The following is a 12,586-nucleotide window of genomic DNA, read 5'->3' as shown; positions in this document are numbered from 1 at the left end:
GAACTTAGTAAAATTCAGTTGTAAGTTACACTCTTCTGGGGGATCAGAGTTCAATCCTCGATGCAGGCGATACTTAAAATACAATTGCGAATTACTGAGGATTTCTACCCGGCCATTGCTGATAAAAAGGAACATGCTAACCTGTGGATTAAATAAAGAGTTCCGTTCGAAATTCCGTGTAAATTCGACAGAAACATTCTCAAATTCGACAAGGTACACCTGAAGAAGGTCGGAGTTTACATCGATCGAAACGCTGTAAAAATAACACTCTTAATGAGAACAGTAGTCCGAATTATCCAGATTATACAAATTATCAATCCCCATCTAAAAACTTTAGAAACATCAGATGGTAACTATAAAAAAGCGTTGATTATACTTTTCCAATATTTTCAATGACCTTTTCTAAAAGCTAGAACACTTTATTAATTGCCTAAAAATAATATGCAATAGACAGTTGTTCAAAATTTATTTCAATAAAAATTAAAGTCAACCGTTAACAATTTTTTGTGTGAGCGTCAGTAAGAAGACAGATCGTATGATTTTTTTTTTGAGGGGGGGTGTTTAAAAAATAACTGTTGTTCTCATGGAACGGGGGAAATATATATTCAAAGATCTTTTTTTTTTATTGCGTAAAAACAAAAGATTAAAAATTTTACCGGGATTTTAGGGAATTATTACAATCAAATAAACGCTGATTTGAATTTCATTTCAAATGCTAAAATCAGTTATGTAATAACCATTAATAAGTTATCCATCTCAAGATAGTTATAAGTTATTTGATCCTGTAATAGTCAGTTATTAGGATTTTTAACTGATGTCATACCAGAAATAAAAACGAGTCTTCACAAACTTTCTCATCACGGATATTATCTATTTCAAATGTGTAAATACGAAGAAAAGCGCGAAGTGCAGACTCCGTGCATTTTCTTAATTCCTAATCCCAACCTTGTTTTAATGCGTTGTAAGTTATTTTTTACATGTTGTTTTGTAACGTTTGAATATTTTTCTGTAGCAGTTCATTTATTAAACTCTTGATTTTTGTTTAAAAATGGGCCGGTATGAAAGTGAAGTGATTGTCTCGGGTTGCACTAAGTTTTCGCACACCACTGCACTAATATAAAATGGGCATATGTTACATGTTACGGTTTCATGTTAGACTTTCATGATACATTTTTATATTACACTGTAATGTTATAGTTTCCTGATACAGTATCATGTTATAGTTTCATGTAACATTTTCATGTCACACGTTCCTAATACAGTTCCATGTTACACATCATGTTACACTTTGATGATACACTTCCATGTTACAATTTCATGTAACAGTTTAATGTTACAGGTTCATGTTACACTTCATGTTACAGTTTCATAATGCATTTTCATGCTAGTCTCATGTAACAGTTTCTTGATACAGTTTCATGTAAGAGTTTCATGTTACACTTTGTTACAGTTTCATGTTACAGTTTCATGTAACAGTTTTTTGTTACAGTTTCATGTAACAGTTTCTTAATATATTTTCATGTTATGGTTTCATATAGTGTTTTTGTTCAAGTTTCATGTTACGGCTTCATTTAACAGTTTCATATTACAGTTTCATATTACAGTCTTATGTTACAGTTTCATATTAGTTTCATGTTACAGTCTTATGTTAAAGTTTCATGTTACAATTTCGCTCAAATAAAACAAGTCAATATTAAAGCTTCATTTTTCTTTAACGACACGAAAAATAATATAAAGTTGCATTGATTTAGTGCCAAACATTTTCGGTTTCTACCCTCGTCGTTTGATTACTATCGGTATCACTGTCAGGGTGCGGAAGTGCAACTGTTGCTATTTTCTATATAATTATTTGTACTGTCAAGTCAAAAAGTCAATCAGTTTTTGTTTACTGCGTAAAATAAACATTTGAGATTTTCCTTTTTTTTTCTTCTCTTCTAGTTTATAATTCTGTATGTTTTATCTCAAAATGGTTACGTGTTTTGTTGTGTATTGGCAATTCCCTTTCTTCTTCTTCTATGGTTGGTTCTTTATTGAAAGAGAGAAAGAGTGAGAAGTACGGCTGTGCAACGAGTGTCGATCCCAAATCTTCGTTTGCGAGAATACTTCCTGGCTTTTATTTTATTCTTCTAAAATTATCTTTACATCCGCTTATTTTTTTCTGTTAAATCTGAAAGATAAAACGAACAAAAAACATCTTACAATTCTATGAATATCAATAAGTTAAAACATTTATTGAAACAGATTATCTCGTAGACCTACATGTCATCTATCAGGTCGGTGAAAAAGTTTTTGCCGGTTTGCAGAAGTGGCATTTTAATCCCTCGTAATTTATTTTATGCATATTTTTATTACTTAGACATATTATTATGATTAATTTTTATTTCAGATTATTAAAACATAATTCATACTTTTTTTGCAATATTCGCATACATGTTGATCCCTAAACAACATTTTTAATCTACAGAAAGGAACCCATCTTCCATCATGATAATGCTTGTTCTCTCACAACACTACTAACCAAAGATCTAAAAAAAAAAATGGCTGAATAAATCTTGCCCCATCTTTCATATTCTCCTTACCTAACCCTATCGGATTATCACTTATTTCGAGGATTAAAAAGCAATCAAATAAATGGTCTTAGATTAACATCACAAAAAGAGATTGAACACGAATTGGATTCATATTTCACGTCACAGCCTAAAGAATTTTACAAACGAGGCATTCATAAGTTGGTTAATAAATGGAATCAAGTTATAAATAAAGGTTATTTTTGTTATGAATTAATAGATTTTCAAAATTACATATTTTGTCATTTTTAAGATGAAATATTCAACCGGCAAAACTTTTCATCGGCCTAATATAAAACTGAAGTGCTATAAGCCAGTGCGTTGAATATGTACACAATAATTGTCCCCAAATCAGATATAGATTTTGAAAATAATGCGTTTGGTGAGTTATTGCTGATGCAGAAAGTAGATACCAGCTTGGAGTCTTGTGTTAAAACCTCGTCGTATTCCTAGAACAACGATACTTACGTTCTTAGTAAATTCTCACCTATTTTCATAGTGAAAGGCATTGCGTAAGAGTAGGCTAGATTGAATATTAGATGTTTTGAAGGAATAAAAAAGGACGATTGTGAGTTGAGAAATAAACAGTTAATTTTGAGATGAGTAACATATCAGGAGAGATCACGTGTCCTGTTCATAAAACAAAGAAGGAATGAAGAAAAGAAATGCAGAAAGTCATATGACGAATATAAGAGCTGGATTCCAATGTGCTTTGCAAACCAACTTGTATCAGACATTAACTACAACTCCATCGTCTTTATCCGACCTTAACTTGAAGACATCTGGTGACAAAATTCGTAATAAAAATGATATACACAAAATAGCTTTACTTTATATTGGTACGAATGCAGAAAACAAAGCAATACTTTTATTCCAATGGCCTTGTTTTAGTTTCTTCGTTATCGACAAACTACGAATTTATTTATGCCTCTAGTTTAATTTTTCATTTCCTACCCTTTTTGAGTGATTATTTTCTGTCTTGAGAGACAATAGACAGCCCCTGAAGGGGTTTCTAAGTGATGAGATGTTTATGAGTACTTTCTTCTTCACTGCAACTTGTCTCTCACAAACGTGATGTCGCTAGTCTCAGTCTTTTCTACAAATACTATTATGTCATGTGTTCCTCAGAATTGTCTTATTTATTCTCTGCCTCCTTTGTTCAAGCTCGTTTGACTCGTTGGTCTAGTGCTCTCCATCAATTTACCTTTTTAATACCTCATTCTAATACAGCTTCCTATTCGAGTAACTTCTTTTCAAGGACTGTAAGATTGTGGAACTCGCCTTCTGCTTATAATTTTTCTTCTATCTACAACCCTGGTATTTTCAAGTTTAATATCAATAGGCTTCTCCCGTCTTTGCAACAATTAGATTTCGTTCGTTAACCTCTTACATCAAGTGACTTCATGCATTGTATCGAGCGATTTCCATAAAAATAAAAGATGCTAAATTTACAATTGCCTTTCTCTTTGTGTAATTACCAGAACTACTGCTGAGGTAAGCAGAAAATAATTCGGAATGGTCGTTCATTTGAACTGGTTTTTCTGGCATTGCCTTAGAGTTTCATCTACAGACATTGATCCATATATTTTATAATGATATTAACGATTTTGGTGCTTTTCCAGAATAGTGATATTTGTAACAAATGCATGTCAGGTAAAAGCACTATTACGTACTTACACGTGATGTTAAAATTAGTACAAATTCCAAAAAATGGCTTAAAATGATTCAGTAAAAGAGATGCTAGATCTAGTTTTTACAAAAAATCCATACATATTGATGTCCTATATTTTGTATTTTGATATAACGGATTTAAATTGAAAGAAAAAAAAGGGAGATAAGTCAGCTTGTCATACAGAATTTGTACTTCTATAAATTTTATTTTTTCTTGTAGTTATCTTTCTACTAAATCATTTTTCGTAATTTTTGAAACTTATACTAATTTCGACATAACATATAAGTACGTAATAATGTTTTTATCTGAAATGCATTTGTTTCAAATTCCACTATTCGACAGAAGCATCAATACTGTTAAGCTATTCTCACACCTGAACTTATGGAAGCTAAGTCTAATTTGTCACCTATCCAAGTATTAACCAGGTTTAAAGTTGCCTAACTTTAATTAAGAACTGTTATTTCAACATAATTTGACTGTAAATAGATTGCAGTGAAATGCGATACCAACAAAAGAATCAGACAAATTATTAATTAAAGATGTAATTTGATCGATGATGTAAGAAACGAAAGTGTGGAACTTACTGTTGCGTATGAAGGCTAACTAGAATGAACTAGTTTGGCTGATGTCATGATTGGTCACGTAGGAATCTATATTGTGATGCGGCATCGGCTTGTAATTGGTGTTTTCTGTGTCGGCACTGAAGGACATCGGGCATTGGTACGCCTGCAGTTTCTGGTAAGACAAGACCAACGATACCGATTGTACAGATGAGAAACCCCTGAAGAATGTACGGAATTGTGTAGTGATATGAATCCTGAAAAACAAAAGTAAAAGATACTGAGTGTTAAATACATAAAACGACTGAAAAGTAACGCTGCTGATAAAAAAAACATCTTTTTCTTCCTAAAATGTATTCATTTATTTATCTCACACATCGTGTTGGTAAAGTTTCACGGAGAGATATTACTAGAATTTCTCTGCTACGCCCTTATTTTAATAGTATATACTCGACTGAGCTCTAATGTATCTGTAAAACATCCACAATAAAAAAACATATACCTATCACTACTATAAATAATTTCCTTTCCCTGCGGTGTACGTAGAACCAAACTGATCATTCATCAGCAAAATTTCTTTCCTAGAACAATACCTCTGTGGAACACGATACCGTGAGGCTGCTTGACAACTTTTTCACGTCCCATGTAAAGAAATTATTAAATAATAAAATTCTGCCTAGTTTCAACTATCGTTAACAATCATCACGATGCTGAATCACCGTCCACCTGACGAACCAATTAAACCTTATTCTCATGTGGCTTTTCAGCCTTGATAAACGGCGAATCCTTAGTAAAGAAAAAGCAAACAAAAGCAAAAAAAAAAAAAAAAAAAGCAAGCAAACACAAAGAAACGCAATTGTAAAATTTTATCTTAAAATCAAAAATCTATTTTCTTTTGTAACAGAGCGCGGACGCACGTATGCAATGCATTTGAAATGTGAAATGACGTCATCGTAAGCGAAAAAGAAAGGACAGAACGCACGTTAGAGAAGACGATCACATTAGAGACGTGGGTGACGTCACAGCCGTAACGAGAAGTTACGCGTCGCGGGAGAATGAGGAAATGAATGTCATTGTTAAAAAAGGGAGTCGAGTTATTACTTGTCCTATATTCCTTGCGACGTAGACTGCATACAGCGTGTTGAGTCTACGTGTGTAAATGTGTATAACGTTACATTTTGATATCCTTGATTCTACTTTTCAAAGTCAAATCGTTGAACTTTGACCCTTTAACAATCAAATTTCTGACCGAAAACCGATTACAAAATTTTTCCCAAATCTCAATATCCCTTATGTCAAATCTCGAGTTTATAGACTGAAAACTGACAGAGTAGTTGTGTAGCGAAATGCACACACACACACACACACACACACACACACACACACACACACACACACACACACACACACACACACACACACAATTTCATTTTTATAGATAGATAGCTATAGCTGGCGTGTGTATAACAATATTTTCAGTGTGTGTATATATATATATATATATATACAGTCTCTGTTAAACGTTTTGTGATATGTGATTCGTCTAGTGTATAATTATAACATTACATATAGCATTTATGATCGCCTTAAACGTTTTGTCATCTCTGATTGTGTAGTGTTCTCTATTGTGCGTTGATATATATATATATATATATATATATATATATATATATATATATATATATATATATATATATCGACAGGAGTTAAACAAGACAAACATTAGCGTCGGTAAGAACACCGGCAGACACATACCTTTTATCTTCCTTTCATGCGTCTTGATATCAAAAGTGCTTTTCTCCATCAAGGCCAGAATTATATATGCACATTTTATTTATTCCGGCTAGGTTGGCACACTTTGTATAAAACTACATTTTGCTTAATCGCTCCGTTTTGATTTCACCGAGCGTCAAAGTCCAAAACCCCAGAGCACAAGATCTGCGGACCGTTCACTAACGTGTTCCGTCTCGAACTCTTCTCTCTCGTAATTAAATTGTAAATAAATAGCTAGTACAAGGTAGATTCTATATATCACATTGATAGTATTCTGTCAGGTACTTTCTTTTGAGGTCAGAATGAATCTGGGAATCATGGGAATTAATGGATGACTCAACATTCCCGAAGACTTTCAATTAAAACGCTTCATCAGATTGGGTTAAAGAATACAGTTTGAAAATTATGTTTATAAATTTTTGAGATGAAGATTCGTATCACTTGGATTCTTCGGACTACTGTTCTCATCTTAATGTTATTTTCACAGCTTTTCAGCCGATGTAACTTTCGACCTTCACGTGTATCTTGTTGAACGCAGAGATCTTTCTGTCGAACTTGAGTACTAGTGGCATAGTGGATAAAGTATTTGGTTAAATTCAGTTGTAAAGTTACCCTTCTAGTCGTTGAAGGTTCAATCCCCAGTGTGGGCGATACTTAAAATACAATTGTATATTAATTAGGACTTCTACCCTGTCATGGCTGACGGAATGAGATCATGCTACATACGTGTATTAAATAAAGGGCTCTGTTTTAAATTTTGTGCAGATTCTAGAGTTCGACAGAAAGCTCCCCGAGTTCGAAAAAATACACCTGAAGAAAATTGGAGCTTACAGCGGCCGAAACGTTGTGAAAATGACATTCAAGATAAGAACAGTAGTCCAAAGAATCCAAATCATAAGAGTTTGAACATTTGATAGGGTTTGGAAATAGGATAGGCAGATAAAAAATAGAATAGGCGGAATAAAAAATAGAATAGGCGGAATAACTGAAAATGATGGATTTCGACGTGAAAGGTACATGGATAGGTATCTGACGAATACCTTAGGTGTTTTATGTAATTTCGTTTCGTTTTTATTTTACTTGAGAGTCATCATTTATCAAGGACCGAAGGCCACTCAAGGATAGAGGTTAATGGATGTAAGGTGGTAGTATAGCAGTCGTTAATGGTGTAAACTGGGTAGAATTTGATTACTTATGGGGGCGGCTCAACATGAACTTGTTTGTATTGAATTTGAAGGCTGGTTGGTATTCAACCGGGAAGCAGACCAGGGGAACAGTGTTCCACATGCGGGCAGTTCTGGAAAAGAATCTTTGCTCATGGAATCTCTGTTTATATTTAGGCAGAGAGAAGAGAGAGTGGGGCGAGCGTATATAATGGTTGTAGCTAGTCGGGTAATTTTTATGAAAGTTTTACAAGTGGAGACCATAGATTAGAGTTCAGTCGAGCACTTGCTATGAAAATATCGAAACTCCCTTTTTACGTAACACAAATAAATGTTTAATAAAATAAAACTTGAAAAAGCAAGAATAAAAAAAAAACCCTTACGAATATCAGGTATCTTCGGATGTAAAAAGACAAAAGGGAACCAAGGATTCCAGCACTTACGCCAAAAGCCATTGCCATACATCTGCAAGAGAAGGAACACAAAAAGTGACGAAATTGATCAGATTGAAGGCATTTGTGAAGGAACATGTAAATTGAAATTAAAGTTCTCCCCCTTATTTGATTGATTTATGAATTTATCGGTGAGTCTTGAAAACTAAAACCCTATATAAAATACCAAAAAAGTAAAAAATATCGTTTGTAAGAAAATCACTTTATGATATATCGCGAATCGTTTAAATACAAAAGCACACCTTTATTTACAAACTTCAGGAATCGCTTGAAAAGTTAAAAAAAGATATATTCATACGCTTCAGTTATATTTAATTATTTTTTTTTTACCGTTTTGAACCATTCAGTGGTCTCATTTGCACACTGTTCAGCGGGAAGAGAAAAGATATTTTCCGATGGGGCATCTCTGATGAGATCCCTCATGGCTTCCTAGTCAACCTTCTAATAATATTTTGTCGTTTTCAGCAATAACTCTTCAGTTTTCGATAGAGAATTGAGGGCAATTTCTACTATTATCACAGCGTGATCAGCATTCCCAAGTGGGCTATGGGCATTTGTTATACAATTATTGGGAAATAAATCTAGAAGTGAGGCATGTTGATCTTGCGAATCTGGGAAACGTACCGGAAACATAATCGTCTGTGATAAGGAATGAGATATAGAGTAGCTATGTGTTGTGCTACTAGCTGCGTCTGTAAGTAGAGAAACCAAGCCAATTATTGTGGTGGACATTGAAGTCACCAAATATATGTACTTGAGCGCTAGTATCGAGAGAGTGCTGTATCTATGCTGTCAGAGACTTGGTTGATTAGGGCACAGTCCTGGGTTGAGGGAGAACGGGAGAGAAAATTTAAGAAGCTAATGTTTATGTTGCATGTTAAGTCTAAAGCACATAAAGGCCTGGTTGTCTGATTCTAGCTTTGTTTCTCTTGTCAATGGGAGGGTGTTTTGAATATAGACTCCAAGTCTGTCCTTATCGCAAAGTGGGAGATAACCGGGCATGTTAAAATGGTTAGAGGGGATGGAGGAGTGCAGATCAGTTTCACTTAGCACTAAGATATCCGGGATGTTTGCTAGAAGAAATGATTCAGCATCATCTAAATTAGTTCTAAGCCCATGGATATTCATGAATGCAAGCCTCAAGGGAGGAGGCAAATTGGTTTTATTTGAGTGTTTGTACCTGGTTTAACCATAATTTTTGAGTTAACTGCCATTTTATTTTATTTAAGAGTTTCATGTTTCGGGTGAGAGGTACTGGACAAAGTGGTTGTGCAGAATACCAAACATGCAACACAAGTAGAGCATCAGCCGACTCTTCATCTACAGGATCGTGGCCTACGGAAAGCCTATCAGAGATTGTTGCAAGGTCCCTTTCCATGTGTGACATGCCACTAAAAGCATCCCAGTAGTATACAACTGACGATGGAGCAGCCGCTCTTAGCGCTATCGAAGAGTTAGGGCTCCTATACTATTAGTTGGAAACAGCAGCCAGAAACTGTCAATCTGGTACTGTCAACCCATCAGAAAAAAATCAACCTAATCCAATTGCATTGGCATATATGCCACTCAAGCACCCCAAAGTGCTCAGTTTTAGGGGAGGGATGTGGCAGGAGTGGAGAACAGCATTCATTGCCCTTGTCAGGAAACAAGGTTGACCATTGGATGTTTCTGTCGAATCGCTGTGATCGCACCTCTGCGCCTGGTTAATAGGCAAGGAGTATGAAAGCCGAGCGATACACAAAGCCTATCTACTCCTTAAGTTGTTTAGGTTTGCAAACTGATAATTTGTTAAAGTCACTAGCTCGAGTCGTCATCCAGAACTGAAGAGGCCTCCCTCCACTAGGTTTAGCTTCAGAGTTTTCCTTCTCCTAGACGGATGACCTGAGAAGATCTACAGGTCCATCAGCACTGAGGAGTTTGCCCCGTGCCTGGGTCCTAAACCAGGTATTTCTGTGACCCCTCATGGGTAGTTAATGTTAATGGGTTAGTTATTAAAGGTAATATATCCTTTTTTAACATGGTAGTCACCACTTATCAAGGCCTGGGGGCCACTCAGGGATAAGGTTATTGCGTGTACAGTAATCAATTGGATAATATCGTAGTAATCGTTAGTAACAGAGATTTGATAAATTGGATTACTTAAGGGGGCGGTTTATCAGGAATTTGTTTATGTTGGACTTGAAGTCATCCAAGTTGTAGTCAGGTGGGAAACAGGCAAACGGAAGAGAGTTCCACAGGCTTGCACTTCTAAGAAAGAAGCTTTGTTCATGGAACCTACGTTTTGATTTAGGCACAGATAAAGAGTGGGGAAAATTACTGACGGTGGTTTCAGGTAGACGGGTGTTTTTTTGTGAAAGATTGGCGAGGTGCGGGGGGGGCAGAGATTAGAGCTTAGACAAGCACTTGTCATGGAAATAACGATAAAACAAAGACAGGCTTGCAACGTCTCTTCTGTGGGAGAGAGGTTGCAGGGAAGAGAAAAGGGCACCTCCCACTAAGCTACGAAGTCTATTTTGTGCTCTGTCAACGCAGGATAGATTTTTTTAGCAACTCCTGCCCAGATGTTTCAGCAGTACTCCACCCTTGGACGTACTTAGCTTTTATATAGATACAGAATTGCATCAGCAATGAGATATCTACTGAAACGGTAGAAGGATCCCGCTATTTTTCAGCGACCTTGGAAACAGAATTGATGTACGTGTTTCATTTTAAATTAGGAGTAAAGGTCAATGCCAGAAGTTTGTCAAAATATGGAGCCTCCCCAAGACGAGAGCCATCCATTTTAATTGATGCCAGATGGGGGATCAGAGCGTTGATTATGTAAAGATAGAAGCGGTTAAAAGTATTAAAAGTAACCAGCCACCTCTTTTCCAATTTTACCACGCGTTCAAGATCAGAGGAGAGAGAATCAGAGAGAACTTCGTTATTTGCGGCCTTTAATGTGCTGCCATAGATTATCGTGTCATCAGCATAGATATCAACGAATGTTTTAAGTATGTGTTTTGGGAGATCATTGATGTAGATCAGGAAGGATGGACCCCTGAGGGACTCCAGCATTACCTTTTTCCTTCTAATTCATTTTGGCTTAGTCTGATGAGATCGGCAGGATAATTTTATTGTCCTGACTATTGAAACAACTTGTAATGATTTAAGTAAAAATCCCCGAGGTTGAAATAATAACACACACACACACACACACACACACACACACACACACACACACACACACACACACACACACACACACACACACACACACACGCACCACACACACACACACACACACACGCACCACACACACACACACACACACACACACACACACACACACACACACACACACACACACATGCACCACACACACACACACACACACACACACACACACACACACACACACACACACATAATCTATATTAAATTATTAAATCCAAAAAATCTTTAAATTCCATGAAATCACCCAAAAATGTTTATAAAATTAAGGTCAATTGAAAATATTTTAGTGACATAATTTCCGTCTCTGGTAATTTGTTACTCTAATTGTGTACATTGGGTTACTTGTCCTTGGGCTTTTAATAACGCCGTGATTCTGAATAATCCAAGGGCAGATAACCTCATGTGAAAAACATCGAAAAACTAAGCCGCTGCACGAGAACCTCCACGTTTTCTCAACGTTTACCGAATCTCCACGTTTCGTGTTATAAACACAATAACTGCAAGTAGTGTTTTGCAATAATCAGCTTGAGCAGCAAGAACAAATAACTGCTAAATTTAACATAGTCCAATCTGCATGAGAATTTGGAATTCTTGTTAGAAAATGACACGAGATAATCTCGCAAATTGTGGCATTAAACAGTAGAATGTCTAAAAGGTTAAACATAAGATAAGGAAAGCTGTAAGACTTACCTGATGACTGTTGGGAAGGACTCTGCAGTGATAAGGGTGAGAAGGGCAAGAGCGGCACCCACTCCCGTTTTGCTGAAGGCGGCTAAGGCGGTGATCATGTAGGGGTACCTGTGCAGGTCACCCATCATGTGCAAGATAAGGACGCAAAACATACTGAAACCGGAGGAGACTGAATAGAGAAACATACACCATCTCCTGCCTATACTGCAAAAGCAAAGAGAATTGGCAACACGTTAGTTGCATTTGTTATATTAGATATCTATATCTGTATATATTATATAAGTGTGTGTATGTGTGAGTGCGTGTATGCGCGTGCGTGTGTGCATGTATGCGCGTGCGTATGCGCGTGCGTGCGTACGGAACGGTCTATACCTACGTACTCTGTAATTTTTGTTGTCTGCAGATTTGAAACTTGATATATAGGATATTCCAACCTATAGAACAAATTCGATTTGTTTTTTAGTCATTAAAATTGAACTTGGCAGGCGATGGT

At 36.0% G+C, this 12,586-nt stretch overlaps 1 protein-coding gene across 1 annotated transcript in view; it reads right to left on the bottom strand.

Moving 5' to 3' along the window:
* Window positions 1–449: 449 nt before the first annotated feature.
* The window catches only part of LOC145277587 (organic cation transporter protein-like), an 829,203-nt gene continuing 817,066 nt past the window's right edge, over window positions 450–12,586 (bottom strand). The window contains exons 9-12 of the mRNA XM_080129098.1: window positions 12,094–12,297; window positions 8,119–8,200; window positions 4,824–5,056; window positions 450–2,167 (exon numbers count right to left, since the gene is read on the bottom strand). Of these exons, the coding sequence (XP_079985224.1) occupies window positions 4,868–5,056; window positions 8,119–8,200; window positions 12,094–12,297 (475 nt within the window). The 3' untranslated portion in view covers window positions 450–2,167; window positions 4,824–4,867. The remainder of the gene's footprint in view (window positions 2,168–4,823; window positions 5,057–8,118; window positions 8,201–12,093; window positions 12,298–12,586) is intronic.

This window comes from Euprymna scolopes, chromosome 6, assembly GCF_053919585.1.
Source record: "Euprymna scolopes isolate OS-2025 chromosome 6, ASM5391958v1, whole genome shotgun sequence".
In the NCBI taxonomy this organism is placed as follows: Eukaryota; Metazoa; Mollusca; class Cephalopoda; order Sepiida; family Sepiolidae; genus Euprymna; species Euprymna scolopes.
The sequence above is the reverse complement of the archived record's forward strand: the minus strand, read 5'-3'. Positions and strand labels throughout refer to the sequence as shown.